The sequence below is a fragment of the Sceloporus undulatus genome, chromosome 2 (genome assembly GCF_019175285.1).
Source record: "Sceloporus undulatus isolate JIND9_A2432 ecotype Alabama chromosome 2, SceUnd_v1.1, whole genome shotgun sequence".
NCBI classification, from domain to species: domain Eukaryota; kingdom Metazoa; phylum Chordata; class Lepidosauria; order Squamata; family Phrynosomatidae; genus Sceloporus; species Sceloporus undulatus.
In genome coordinates, this window is record NC_056523.1 from 220,803,826 (window position 1) to 220,818,744 (window position 14,919).

The window sequence follows — 14,919 nt, forward strand, 5'->3', positions numbered from 1 at the left end:
GCAAATGTAATATCGGAGCCATTGGCAATAATCTTTGAAAACTCCTGCAAAACAGGAGAGATCCCAGCAGACTGGAGGAGGGCAAACGTTGTCCCCATCTTCAAAAAGGGGAAAAAAGAGGATCCCAACAATTATCGTCCAGTTAGTCTGACATCAGTACTAGGAAAGATTCTGGAGCAGATCATTAAACAGAGAGTCTGTGAACATCTAGAAGGCAATGCCATCATCACAAAAAGTCAACATGGGTTTCAGAGAAACAAGTCATGCCAGACAAACCCGATCACTTTCTTTGATAAAATTACCAGCTTGGTAGATGAAGGGAATGCTGTGGATATAGTATATCTTGATTTCAGTAAGGCCTTTGACAAAGTTCCCCATGACATTCTTGCAAACAAGCTTGTAAAATGTGGGCTAGACAAAGGAACTGTTAAATGGATCTGTAATTGGTTGACCGGCCGAACCCAAAGGGTGCTCAACAATGGCTCCTTTTCATCCTGGAGAGAAGTGACCAGTGGGGTCCCACAGGGCTCTGTCCTGGGCCCAGTGCTATTCAACATCTTTATCAATGACCTGGATGACAGAATTGGGAGCATACTTATCAAATTTGCAGATGATACCAAATTAGGGGGAATAGCTAATACCCCAGAGGACAGGATCAAGATTCAAAATGACCTGAATAGACTAGAAAGCTGGGCCAAAGCTAACAAAATGAAATTCAACACGGAGAAATGTAAGGTATTGCACTTAGGGCGGAAAAATAAAATGCACAGATATAGGATGGGTGACACCTGGCTGAATGAAACTACGTGTGAAAGGGATCTAGGAGTCCAAGTAGACCACAAGTTGAACATGAGTGAACAGTGTGATGCGGCAGCTAAAAAGGCCAATGCTATTTTAGGCTGCATCAATAGAAGTATAGTGTCTAGATCAAGAGAAGTAATAGTGCCACTGTATTCTGCTCTGGTCAGGCCCCACCTAGAATATTGTGTCCAGTTCTGGGCATCACAATTCAAAAAGGACATTGAGAAACTGGAGCGTGTCCAAAGGAGGGCGACAAAAATGGTGAAAGGTCTGGAAACCATGCCCTATGAGGAACGACTTAGGGAGCTGGGGATGTTTAGCCTGGAGAAAAGAAGGTTAAGAGGTGATATGATTGCCCTGTTTAAATATTTGAAGGGATGTCATATTGAAGAGGGAGCAAGCTTGTTTTCTGCTGCTCCAGAGAACAGGACCCGGAACAATGGATGCAAGCTGCAGGAAAAGAGATTCCACCTGAACATTAGGAGGAACTTCCTGACAGTTAGGGATGTTCGACAGTGGAATGCACTCCCTCGGAGGGTGATAGAGTCTCCTTCCTTGGAGGTCTTTAAACAGAGGCTGGATGGCCATCTGTCAGGGATGCTTTGATTTGGATTTCCTGCATGGCAGGGGGTTGGACTGGATGGCCCTAGTGGTCTCTTCCAACTCTATGATTCTATGATCTGTGTGCCCCTGGCAGTCCCTATCAAATGAAGAGATTGGTTGAGTGTTCATCCTGCTGTGCAAGTGAGGACAGTACAGAAGAAGGGCTGCCTTTCTACAGAGAGAAGCCCAAACTCTCTGACAACTTGCCAAGAAGAAATGTAATAGTAATGCATAACTGACTTAAGTGGGAGGTCTGTTTATTCACAAATAAGGCATCAGGAAGCTAGTCTGCTTAGCCTTTCTGTATATTTAGCACAATCTGGATTAGGCTGTTTGACATTTTGCTCAGATATGTGGAAATCATAAACCATAAATCATGTACTTGAGAACCTGTCAAATTTCTGAGGCTTGGGAAATAAATACTTGAGTATTTATTGGTTGAACCTGTATGGCTAAATTTAAATACATTTATTTACAAATAATCACCACACATAATTCCTGTATCGTTTGCAATACCAGTTTTTTTTAATGTTTTGTTTTAGGATCACCTTTTATTAATGCTATTATTCACAAAGGGTTTGATGAAAGACATGCATACATTGGTGGAATGTTTGGAGCTGGCATTTACTTTGCAGAAAATTCCTCTAAAAGTAACCAATATGTGTACGGAATTGGTGGTGGTACAGGGTGCCCCACGCACAAAGACAGGTCCTGTTACATCTGCCACAGGTGGGTTTCTGGTGAGCTCTGTTGATACATTGCTTGCATTTTGAATGCTAAATGGAAAAAAGAGATTGAATCTCAAGATAAAATGGAAAAAGAAATGCCACAAACTTTTTCAGTCTTTAACTTGAAAGAATATTAATGCCAGAATAGCTCTGTGATGTTAGAATTGGGTAGTCTCGCAAGAGAGTTAAACACAGACAGCTTCTGACTCATTGCTAGCTTTTCTTTTTTACCAAATGAGCCTATTGGTAATACAGTTTTGGCTTCATTGCCCTTCAGTCTTAATGCAGTATACAAACAGGAATGACCTAAGGAAGGCCCTGCTTTTTCATTAGATCAATTACTTAGCCCCACATTTTCATAAGACAGCAGACTTGTTTCTCTCTGTCTTGAATAGTCATTGGTTCCATTCCAGATAAAATCAGGGCTTTATCCTGGCAACAAAAATGTGGTATTCATTCATTTGTTTAAACAATGCATTGGCTAGTCAAAGTGGTGATCCCTGGAACAGTGCCAGTCCCTGAGCCATTTGCGGCAAGTTTCCAGAAAAGAAAGAAACATTTTCACTTAATGGGCACAAATATAGTGCCAGATGCTGGCACATGGGAAAGAGGAAAAAAATGAAAATGTTGGAAAACCTAAATGAATAGAATCCAAAAAATTCAGTTCCCCATTTATCCAACACGTGATTTTTGTTGTTGTTGTTGTTGTTGTTGTTGCACATGAAATTACTTTGTTTTTTATTGTTTTTCTCCTGTCTTCATTTAGACAAATGCTTTTTTGTCGTGTGACACTGGGAAAATCCTTCTTACAATTTAGCACCATGAAAATGGCCCATGCACCACCTGGGCATCACTCTGTTATTGGCAGGCCAAGCGTAAATGGACTTGCATATGCGGAGTATGTAATCTATAGAGGAGAACAGGTAGGTTGCAAATGAAAACAGTTTATGTGTCATGGCATTGGTAGATCCAAACAGTTAGTATATGTTAATCAACATATATTATCTGTGCACCACCACTGTCAGTCAGCACTGCATCATGATTTACAAAGCAAAACCTACATCCTCCATGTATCACCAGCATGCAGGTACTACACTGGTGTTTTCCATGACAGACGTATAGAGTGCATTTCTCTCTTCACTTGATCAAGATGCTTATAGATATTTAAATAGAAATGTAGCTTCTATACTTCACAAAGCAGAGATGTTTGTTACTTGTTTCTGTTACAATTTCTAGCCATGAAGGCATAAAATGTGGAGCTACCCTCAATTTAATTCTCTTGAATGAAGAGCACAAGCATTAATGCTACCCGATACCCTTAAAGCTTCTTAATTATTTTGATAATTATGTGCAGTAAGATTGACTTATGAATAACACAGAGGGGTATCTGGCCAAAATAGGAAACCTTATTTTATTACAATATTTGAGAGTGGCGTAACTAGTTGTTCAGACATGGACTGGGGAGACTTGGCTTCAGATCTGTGCTCATCTGTAAGGTTCAGTGAGTGGCCTTGAGCCAGTTACACTATAACTTATTTCATATATTGCTTCTGTTTGTTGTCACTCTGCTCCATGAAGGGAGTCTGGGTTATACATATGTTAAATGCCATCATTACCTTTTCAGTATGACATATTAGTATGTCTCTCCTATTGCTTCTGAAACACTGCAGCCTAGTAACTTATGGAGGAACAGATGTTGCCAACTAAACCTTCAACATCTTATGATATTCTTTTTTCTTTAATAGCCATCTTTACAGAGATCTTGTTTTGTTTTCTTTGCATCTCCTGCCCATCCTATTGTGCCATTCATTGGAGGAAAACTAAATAACAGATATGGGAGATAATGTGTTATGGTACAGAAAAAAGAAAGGATCCTTTTCCACATACAGGGTACAGTGTCAGGAAGTGTAGCAAATACCATCTGCACAGGATCATATTGGTGCAGTATGTAGTACAGTGGTACCTCGGGTTACGAAATTAATTCGTTCCGCGGCTAATTTCGTAACCCGAAAAACCTTCGTAACCTGAATTGCCATAGGCGCTAATGGAAAAAAATAGCTCTCTGCTGCCCTCCGGTGGCGAAATAGCGCCGAGGTTTTTTCGTAACCCGAAAAAACCTTCGTAAGCCGAAACAATAAATCCCTATGGGATTTTTTCGTATCCCGAAAAATTCGTAAGCTGGGTAATTCGTATCCCGGGGTACCACTGTAATAGAGAAGGACAGAAGAACCAAGAATATCAAGCTATTGGATGATGGTGGGGAGATTGACATTGGGGATGCTGGTGACTTGCAATGCATTGTCCTCCTTTTCAAAGTGTTTCAGCATAATGTGCAAATACCCTCATTTGTTACAATGTCTTCTAATTTCGATTTCTTTACCTCCTCTTAGGCTTACCCAGAGTATCTGATTACATACCAAATTGTAAAGCCAGATACTCCCTCACAGACAGCAACAGCCGCAGAGCAGAAGACCTAGTAAATGCTGCTTCAGAGAAACAAATGACGTGATTTAAATAACTTATGGACTGGATGGATGACATTAGTTTCAAAACATCAGCAGTGTATGAAATTATTGTCACTCTGGAACTAAGCTGTATGTGTTTTATAAAGTATTGCTCTATTAATGAATATGAGTAACTGATACATACTCAATTGCTACTATTCCTTTTGAGGAAATGTTTACAAAGGTTTGCCTTTTACCAACATATCTCAGGCTCACTTTCCCTGCAGTTGCCATGTGTGTAATGACATCATTGCTTCAAACTGGGTGTTTGGGAACATTATTTAACAAGCAGGACTATGTCATAACCGTTTTCTTTCTTTTTTTAAAAAGAAAATAATTTCTGATGCCACTTGGTTTGGTTTAATAGTGCATACCAGCGGTACTGAACTCATGCCACATTCTCAACATTCAGCATTGATTTGGTTTTGTTTTGTTTTTTAAGTCCTTAGTTGGCTATTTCATTTTTCCTCCTTTTTATTATGAAAATGAGCCAGGCCCTTCTTGGGAATATTTTTGCACAAAGTCAGGTCGACTAAAATCAGTTAACAATGCAATAGGAATTTCTTACCCAAGAAGGTGTTAGAGATCTAGTTCTTTGGTCTGGGATTCTTTTTGCACTTTTTATGAACTCTTCTTTAGGTTACTAGGAGCATAAATGTTTAGGGTAGAAACTCATATTTTGTCCTTGCTGACTTCCTCTTTTTCTAAGAATTCATACTAGCGTTTATTTAGAAACCTCTTGGAAAGCTCTCTTCATTCTGGGAATGTGTTCTGCTTTCTCCTAGCTAAAGTAATAATAGCCTTGTTGATAAAAGACTTTGTGAGAGAGCTTAGGTAAGGACACATATTTTGAAAGTATCTGATAAAAAGCAAAAGGAATTTGGAAAGCATTAAAATGAGGAGGCAAAATTACCAAAGGCACCTGCTTAGGAAAGTCTGCTTGGACATGTTTTTTGCTCTAGAAAGAGTCCAGGAGTTTGTTCAAGGCCACTTGCACCCTCACCTGTTTATACTGCCACTTCCCTTCCCTTCCCTTCCCTTCCAACTCCTCCATGATCACAGAGAGTATACAAGCAAAATCAAAGCCCTTGTGGTTATCTGAACGTGATATACTCTTCCCCAAAGTGAGGAGCAGGAGAGAGAGATTTTGAGCCAGATGCCTATCTCAGATCTCTTGCTGTGTACAATCCCAGAAAGAGAATCTTTTCCACATAGACATGAGTGGTGTCCATTCAGCTTGATTTAGGGCCTTTTCACTTTCAGTAGGAAGAATACATTTTGTATTATATTGTGCATAGATTCAGTCACATGCTGTATCAGCAACAGTTTACTGAATTGACATGCAAGTATATTTTCTCCAAAGCAGATTGGTTTTTAAATGCCTATAATAGGGGGTAGTTTGCATTACACTTTATGCCAGAAGTTCTGCTAGTTACTTTCAATCTATTAATTTCTGTCCCCATAAATTTTATGAAAAAGCCCCTTTATTACCATCTATATAATATCAGAGGTATAACAATGAAAGTTTAATTCTCCCCAAGAAACGGCTTTTTTTACAATGCAATAACAATAGAAAAAACAAAGTTGAAAATTAAGTAGTAATAGGGATTTATAAATAGGAAATGTAACAGAGAGAGAGAGAGATTACAATATTAGTAGAAATACAACCTTGCAAAATCTTGTGAACAGCCAAAGGATTGCTCAAATTACAGATCTTCCTTAAAGCTTTTTATTCATTGAAGATAAAAACTAAACCGTTCCAATGATTTTATGAAATATACTGGCATCTGCTTGGAAATGGGGACAAAAAAATTACCTAGCGACACCACAAGCACAACAACAAAACCCAAAGAAGTTTTTGGAAAAATGTCTTTGCAAGAATAATCATGTAGATTTTGACAGTTGTCAAGCTCAGTACTCGACTCAGACTGGCTAAATGCCTTCTGATGTTACTGGAGAGACCAGATGTGACAGGTTTCGACAATGGTGAATCTTTCCCTTTTGTGTCTGCTGTTCCTGGCCACTTGCTCCAGTTGGGCTTGTTGGCTTGCAGTGCAGGGCTTTGGAGTTCAGAGCTGGCCAAGCTAGTTTCTGCATTAGTACATGTCAAAGTTGTGAAGTTCATTGTTAAAGTGAACGAACAGTGGTGTTCACTGTTAAAATGTTGGAGTTCATTGTTAAAGACAGATGAACATTCATGGAGGGATTTCTGTTTTTAACTGCAGTTGGGGTGTGTGCCAATTGATTGCAAATAAATGTGAAAGTCTACATTCTGCCAGCTTCATGTAGATGTTAATTGGAACACAGCTGTCTTTATAGTTAAACCAAATGGTTAACATGAATGTCGAAATTCAGTGTTTTTCTCCAAGGGATGATTCTGTGGTTGTCTTTTTCCTCCAGTGTGCTAGTTGAACTAATGAAATGTTTTAGGTTTCATCTAAACTCCCAAAACCTCGAACTGTGACCCTGATCTTTTAAACTGCCAGTGTTTTGTAACTGATGTTTTGTGCAGAGTAAAAGGTGCTGTGCGAGGAATTCCATTTGCAGTGGCTTTTGTCTTGTAGTAATGTAATTCTGTTAACATGTCCCTTGTCAGACCTTGAGAAATATGCCTACATTTTTGCTTAAATCTTCAGAGATCCCAAAGCCTAACATGGAGAGCCAAGTGTAAGATACAAATACAGTATAGTATTATCTGTCCTTCAGAGTAACACAGTAGTCACATTTCCCTGATATAGGAGTTGATATGGGGGGGGGATCTCCCAATCCAATTTCTAAACACACTTAGGTTGGAATAAATAACCCAAGAACCTAGTCAGTGCTTTGGGCATATGTGCACACTTTTGCCATAAAAAACAAAAGTAACAAGATTTGTGCTGTGTATCTGGCATCTCCCCACCAGGGCAGGGGGAAAAAACCCAAATATTTTCTGGGAGTGGATAGTAAGGCCACCTTGGATCCCAGTTCTAGCCAATCAAATCAAATGCTAATAAGCTTAGTACAGCACTTCTTGGTTTTCTTCCACAAAAAGTAAAAGATAAAGGTACAGAAGACCTGATGCTCCTTCTTGGATTTCAAACAGGATGGGCAACTGTTTGAAGCAAGATGGCTGCATTAGTTCCCCAGGAGACCTTGGAAGACAGCACCATCCTCAGAAAAACCACACAGAGCACAATGTCCTATGTGGCATGTGTGGCATATTGCCACATCCCCCCAGGCTGTTTTAGATCCCTGAGATGCCTTTTTTACAACAGAAAATAATCCAGAAGTCACTTCCTGATCATTATTATTTTTAATCTTCTTGTGGACCTAAAGTGGCAGAGGGGCAGAAACATGATGAAAATGACTCCCATAGCTGTCAAAGATGTTTGGGGACAAAAAATTGTTTTAACCCCCAAAGGGCCTGAGGACCACAAAAATGGCCGAGGGCACACTTTACCCAACCCTGTTTTAGATTTGTCCCTAGAATGTAACACCATTGGTTTGCAATTGTTCTTGTGTGTATGTTGTGAGTGCGCCTTCAAATCACCTGTCCACTTATGGCAACCACATGAATTTCATAGGGTTTTCTTTGCATAATTGTCGCCTTAAATGCATTGATCTGTTGAGGGCTATTGCTCACAATGTGCAGCAGGAAATAGTTTGCCACAAAAGGTGTGCATTTTGCCAAGGAGCCATACCCAATTCCAGCTCTGTGACAGGAGCATTTATATGGAGCATATGTTTACAAACAAACATTGGTCACATTGCATTTTACATTTCTGGGTATAGAATTACATATGTTTGAAGAAATTCATAAACACATTTCCCCATTCTAGCTTCCAAAATGGGAGGGGGAATTGTAAAATTCAGATTTGAGGGGGGGGGGGTGCCTGAATCTCTCTGTCCAGTTGTATGGAGGGCTTCATTTCTTTTGGTACAACTGTTCTGCTGCTCCAACTATATTAACCTGTTTGCTAACATTGGGATCTGCAAGCAACATTTTTAAAGATGTGCTTTTTTGTCCAGGTCAGCTGGAATATTTGTTAAAGAGGAGATTGATATGTTTAGGAATCTGTATCACAAAACAGTTATTCAGTGAACACTCAATCTGGGGGAGCTAAGAATTATCTTAATTTTCTTATCCAACAAAAACATGATAGAAACTGGAAGTTGGGAGTGAAATACAAGTAAAGATCGTTTTTTTAAAAAGTGTTAAAAAGATTCTTTTCAGGGGGTTTCTAAAAGAATTCCTTTCCTGTGTAGACATTTCTGAATTCTCTGGGTATGTTATTTATTGACTTGAAGTTTCAACATGTGCAGAGATAGTGCTTAATTCGGCTGTAACTATACTACAGGTTTAAACTGCTATTATACCTACAGCAGATTAAACATAACTGTCTATATTGTGCCTTTTTTCCTATACTGCAGGTCCAACAGTGGCTCCATAGGGCAGGGAAAGGATTAAACCCACTTCAAAGAAACTATTGTTTTAAAAAAAAACTTTTAAAAAGTGATTTAATTATTCTTTGGCACTGGGAGTTTGGTCTGTGGGTACATTTTTAGTTTTATTATTTAAATATTCTTTAAATATAAGCAGGAGAGTCTGCTAGCAGGATCAACTGTGTCATCAGGTAAGAGAGACTTTGGGTACCATTTAAAAGGCAGCAAATCATCAGTTATTTAAAAACCCTTCTTAGCCTATTAAGATGCCAGTTGAAATTTCTACCTTGAGCACCAAAATGTGTTGGGCCCATTTGCCTGCCAGGATAATGAACTTGTGCCCTGGCACTGTGAAAACTTAGGACACTCTCCAGTTCTCCATAATATATATTTGTGAGGCCAATTGCTTGCTGTGATAAATGTGAACAAGCTACCATTTAGTGCTTCAAGGTTATTATAAATGCACTATAAAGCAAAACCCCATAATAGGGTCACCATAAGTCGGGAACAACTTGAATGCACCCAACAACAACAGCAGCATAGAGCATAACATGAACCAGACTTGGTAGCAAGGATCAATTCACATTTACAATACATTTGGACTGGATGGCCCTAGTGGTCTCTTCCAACTCTATGATTCTATGATTTCTTATTGCTGGATTCCATCACAGCAAAGCCCTACAAGTCTTGTGTTATAACAAGTGGCCAGCACATTCCTGATCTCCTCCTGCTGGTGTTTATAATGGGGGCTGCTGTAAAAGTGAATAAAGACAATTAAACTAGTCAATGGCTATCACATTTTTTGGTAGAATTCAGAAACATTTTATGTTTCCCCAAATGTCTGCAACAATACAAATTCTTGTATTTCCATAAACATCTGATTGTATCCATTACCAATGACTGCTGTTTTGACTTGTTTGCAACCAAGCAAGCAACCTTTGTGGTGGCATCATCTGAACAGGTAGGCATTTCATTTATAGCTCTTGCTGAAGTCCTAACAGCTTTTTGGAAAGGAGTTATCTGTAGTTTGCTTTCCTTACATGTAAAAATTCTTCCCCAGGATTGCAATCAGTAGAAACCTAGATCTGCATTCTGCTCAAAAATTTGCTTAATTTTAACTGGACACAGAATTTTATTTTTGAGCAGAATGGAGATTACGTTTTGTTTTCTTCTGCCTAACAATTTTGTGGAGCATACAGAGTTTTATTGGATGGGTAAACCATGACTTGTGATTAGTTTATATGAGAAAAAACAATTTCCAGAGAGAAACAATGGCAAGTCTTATGACAACCTATGTATTGTGGCATAAACCTTTGAGGACCAGAAGTTGAACATTAGTATCTGTCATGTGTGTTGGGGTTTAGGGCTCAAAATGTGGAAAGCGGAAACAAATCATGCATTTAAGCTGAAATGTCTATGCCACTGAATAATGGTTTGGTAGTATATTCATATGCTATTTATATGGGCATTTTTGTTGTTGTACCAGTTCTGTTCAATTACTAGTTGTTCTTATGTGCCTTCAAGTCTTTTACGACTTATGGCAACCCTAAGGTGAACCAATTACAGGGTTTTCTTGGCAAGATTTGGTCAGAGGAGGTTTGCCCATGCCTTCCTCTGAGGCTGAGAGTATGACTTGTATAAGGTCACCCAGTGGGTTTTTATAGCTGAGTGGCAACTCAAACCTTGGTCTCCAGAGTCATAGTCCAGTGCTCAAATCTCTGCACCACACTGGCTCTTCAGTTACTAGAAAAAAAGATTTTAAAGGCTTGGGGTTTTTATACAATGCAGTCTCACTTTTTTGTATTTCTTTGCAATATTTTCAAAAGTTCCAGCAGGTTTTTAGAATTGGCAACTTTGTTTGCTGTACCATCAGCCTGTGTATCCTTTGTGAGTTTTGACACCTGGTTATTTCCATAGACACTAAAGTACTGGCTTTTCATTTTAAGAATTCTTGTGTAACTTGCTTGCATAGCTAGCCTTATGTTCTTCATACATATTGGCCACAGAAGAACATAGAAAGTCCCGCTATGGCCTTTCATTGTCTGTGACCTGGAACTGGGATGTTACTTCTTTTCTCTTGCTAAAAGAGAAGATATTAGATTCTCTTCACTTTAACCAATGTGATTGAATTTTGCATAAAGCCAATGTAACAACTGAATTAGATTTTACTGTGCTTTGACTTAAATGTCTGATGTATAGTACTTGTGACAGATCAAGATTCAATAAACACTTTTTAAAAAACAAAATTTGATTTTTCTTTCTTTGGTGATGCTTCAAAAGCAGGACCACTGACTTTCTCCAGTAATTTCTTTTATTTACTCAAAGGCGTTTGTGTTTGATCTTTCTGCATAGAAAATACATTGAGTTTCACTTCTTGTAATGTTTCTGGCCCTTATAAGTCAGCAGTTTTTTCAGCAATGCCTACTGAAGCCTCAGAAGACAGGGAGATAAATAAGATGTTAGAAGGATGCAGTGTCTTGTATCGCTCTTTGAAATGTCATGATGTTAGTCACAGGCCTACAGATGTTCTGTTGTCAGTTAAGATGCCGACAGATGTCATTCCCCTTCTTGGTCCTGAGGGGACCAGAGATAAAGGGCAATAAAAAGACACGTAATAAAATGCCAACTCCATTAGCAACAGAAAAGTAACTTCCCTTGAGATCCAGACTGTCCCTGTCCTGTGCAAACCTAACTACCCATTTCTTAGGCAGAGAGCATTGCATTCCTCAAGACAAACCCCATTGACCCAGAAGGACTCCTATCATAAGTTACATTGGGGGGAAAGAACCCAAGATTGTTTTACGGTGGCCTTGTTACACATTTAGAAAAGCAGTTAAAACCAAGCTTTTTAGCCGAGCATACCCAATCTGATATGAATACCCCCCTGATATGAATGACATGCCCTGTCTGTGTATGATCCCTGCCTTGCTTGTTGATCGATATTTTATTGTTTTTAGCTGCTTTTAATTGAATTTTATGTAAACACTTGTGCTTTTATTAGTCTGTAACCCCGCTTTGATCCACCGGGAGAGGCTGGGAAACATAATTTTATTATTATTATTATCATCTATCTATCACCAGTGGCATCACTAGGACTGGCACCACCCCATTGACCATGGGTGACTCCTAAGCTACATTGGAGCCAGATGCATACTGTATATACTCAGATACTTTTATCATAAAACGAACCATCCCCTGGTGAAAGACAAGAGTGTAATTTGTCCTGGAAGCACGGATCCCTCTACTCTCTCATCTATCCAGCCTTTATTGAGAGCACAAATAGTTATGCCTGCTGGAATTTTTCAAGATCTTTGGCATTGCTTTCCTTTAGATCTTTTGTTACATGCCCCTAAGTTTTACCCTCAACTTATCCATGGGTCATATCAAAATCCATAATTTTGGCCCCTCAATTTATACATGAGATCGGCTTATACTCGAGTATATAGTTATCATTAGGGTTGGCATCACATGGTGTGGTAACTCGCAGTGTCACCACCCATTGGTCTCTTCCCAAACCACACCATACAGAATCCTTAGTAATGTTTTTGGTACTAATGTTACTCAAATTGTAATTCCTGTATGTCACTGAATGTAACGGCAATAGTTGTGACATGCACAACTAGCAAATTTAAAACAATACCTTTGAATGCCATGATGAATTATTCATTTCTGAGGTCAGAATGATGAACACAAGGTGGATGCCTCAATATGACCTCAGAACGAGTGACCCGTGGCGCTGGCACATGCCAGGCAGCTCAGCAGGACGCCCATGCCAACTGCTGCCACAACACAAAAACAGTATTCTGGACCTTCCTGGAATCTTCTCTGCCTATGAATGGAGCAGCTAGGTTTCCACAGTAGAGAGACAACCTGGATCTCAAGGGAAGTTACATTTCTTGCCAGAAGATCCAGAGTACCAGGTAATAAGAAGTGGTAGAAAGCAAGGACAAAATACTAGAACCCTTGTCCTGCCCATAGAAACTCTGGGGTGACATGACACAGTACTAGGTACTTGGGGCCACAAAAACTCATACAACCAGAATCCCAAAGCCCAATTCAAAGATGAATTTGGTTTTCCCAAAAAGCATTACAGAATCACACTGGTTCTGCAAACATAACCATGAGAAATTCCCCACAGGTAGTGGTGGTGATGGGGAACAGAAATCCCATTTCTACCCTTGCATGTCCTAATATCTCTGTTAAGACAAAGAAACAAAACACCAGAACCATTTTTTGATCTGATTAGTTTTAATCAGAGCTTCAACAGATGCATTATTTATGAAACCTGACAACTGTTGTACAACAAAATGTCTACTTTTCATTTGTTAAAAACAATAGCAGTTTGGAATCATAAAGAAATCAAAAGCCAGGCACTTTGGGAAACTGGCCCCAATCCAAAAACGTATAACAGCCAGCCAACCATTCCAGACGTAGGAAAACATCCCCATTTGTACACTCCTCCCCACTGCTCTCTCTCACACACACACAGTTCAATAGGGCTCAGGTGAAACAATGATGTGCAGCTACTTTGGCAATATTCACAATTCTCTCCTGCTCCAAGGAATGTATCTTTCACTCTCCCTCCAGACAGACAAACATACACACAGAGAACTAAATCCAAGAAATTACTAGGATTTCACAACATCTATTTTTTATATTATTTATACATATATATCTTAAAAATGAGGTAAGACATCCTGCCCAGAGAAGACCTTCTGGACCCTTCTCCCCAGCTCCCAAAAGTTCCTTTCCAGCTGCAATGGCAGCCATTATTGCTCCATCTTTGGATAAATTTTGACCATCCGCAAGGCAGGCAGAATCCTTGGTTATTGCCATTAATGGTGGCCAAGGAGGCTGTGGGATTTTGCTCCGTATCATCCCAGGGTGCAACCCGTGGAGGCCAGTCTAGCAAGTGGGAGAGGTGGTGATGGGGCTATGGAGGTAGGGAAGGCTGCCAGGAGTGGAATGGACAGCCACGGAGACGGGGAAGCTGAAGACAAACTGAGATGTTGGGGTGGAAGTGGTCTTCCCTCTTTCCCTCAGTGTTCCCGAAGGGCTGGCAGCCTCCGCAGCACATGATGTGGCCAGCACCTGGGACTCAAACTGAAGCAGCTGTCCCATGAAGCTGAAGTTGGGAGAGATGATGCTCCGGCGTTGCTTGACAAACTCAAAGGCCTCCTCAAGCTTCACACGCTTCTTCATGATCAGGTAGGCTAAGCAGATGGTGGCCGATCGAGAGATGCCAGCGTGACAGTGTACAAGGACCCGGCCGTGGCACCCCTTCACAGAGTCTGGGGAGAGCACAGGAGAACCAAGGCATCAGCATACACAACAAAAAATCAAGCCCAAAGAAATCTGACTTTTGCCAAGGCTTTCTGGGCATGCACCATAATTCTATTAAGTCGGCAATAAAAAGCTACAGAATATGACATTGGTCACTGAATTCATTCTCCTGAAAATACACATTTTTCAGGGTGGCTCTATGAGTTTTTGATGCCAGTTTTAGTCCTGTTACGAAGATAATCTGAATGTGACCAATAACCAGCAATATTTTTGCATCCACTGAAAACTGCCAATGGTAAGGCATGCACTGAACTTCAGCTCCTCAAACAAAAACTGTGTGTGTAACAGTTAGGTTAGAATAAGCAGCAACAATGGCCCTCCAGATATCTTGGGCCTACAACTTCCATTAGCTAATAGTGACGGATTATGAAGGGACCACAGTTGGAAGGTCACAGTCACCTCCCTCTCTCTCATATATACACACACACATATATATGAGAGAATGTGTGTGTGCGTGCTCTATCTTATATGTATTCTCTCAAACACATGTGTCACATTAAAATATCCATATATATATA

At 39.9% G+C, this 14,919-nt stretch overlaps 2 protein-coding genes across 3 annotated transcripts in view; one reads left to right on the forward strand and one right to left on the reverse strand.

Annotated features, from left to right (window-relative positions):
• Window positions 1-10,685, forward strand: part of TNKS (tankyrase) — a 119,954-nt gene extending 109,269 nt beyond the window's left edge. For both annotated transcript variants that reach the window (XM_042451941.1, XM_042451942.1), the window contains 3 exons: window positions 1,947-2,133; window positions 2,899-3,055; window positions 4,523-10,685. In XM_042451941.1, the coding sequence (XP_042307875.1) occupies window positions 1,947-2,133; window positions 2,899-3,055; window positions 4,523-4,609 (431 nt within the window). In that variant the 3' untranslated portion in view covers window positions 4,610-10,685. The remainder of the gene's footprint in view (window positions 1-1,946; window positions 2,134-2,898; window positions 3,056-4,522) is intronic.
• Window positions 10,686-13,410: 2,725 nt separating this feature from the next.
• DUSP4 (dual specificity phosphatase 4) overlaps window positions 13,411-14,919 on the reverse strand; it is a 21,349-nt gene continuing 19,840 nt past the window's right edge. Inside the window, exon 7 of the mRNA XM_042447692.1 lies at window positions 13,411-14,349. Within this exon, the coding sequence (XP_042303626.1) occupies window positions 13,964-14,349 (386 nt within the window). The 3' untranslated portion in view covers window positions 13,411-13,963. The remainder of the gene's footprint in view (window positions 14,350-14,919) is intronic.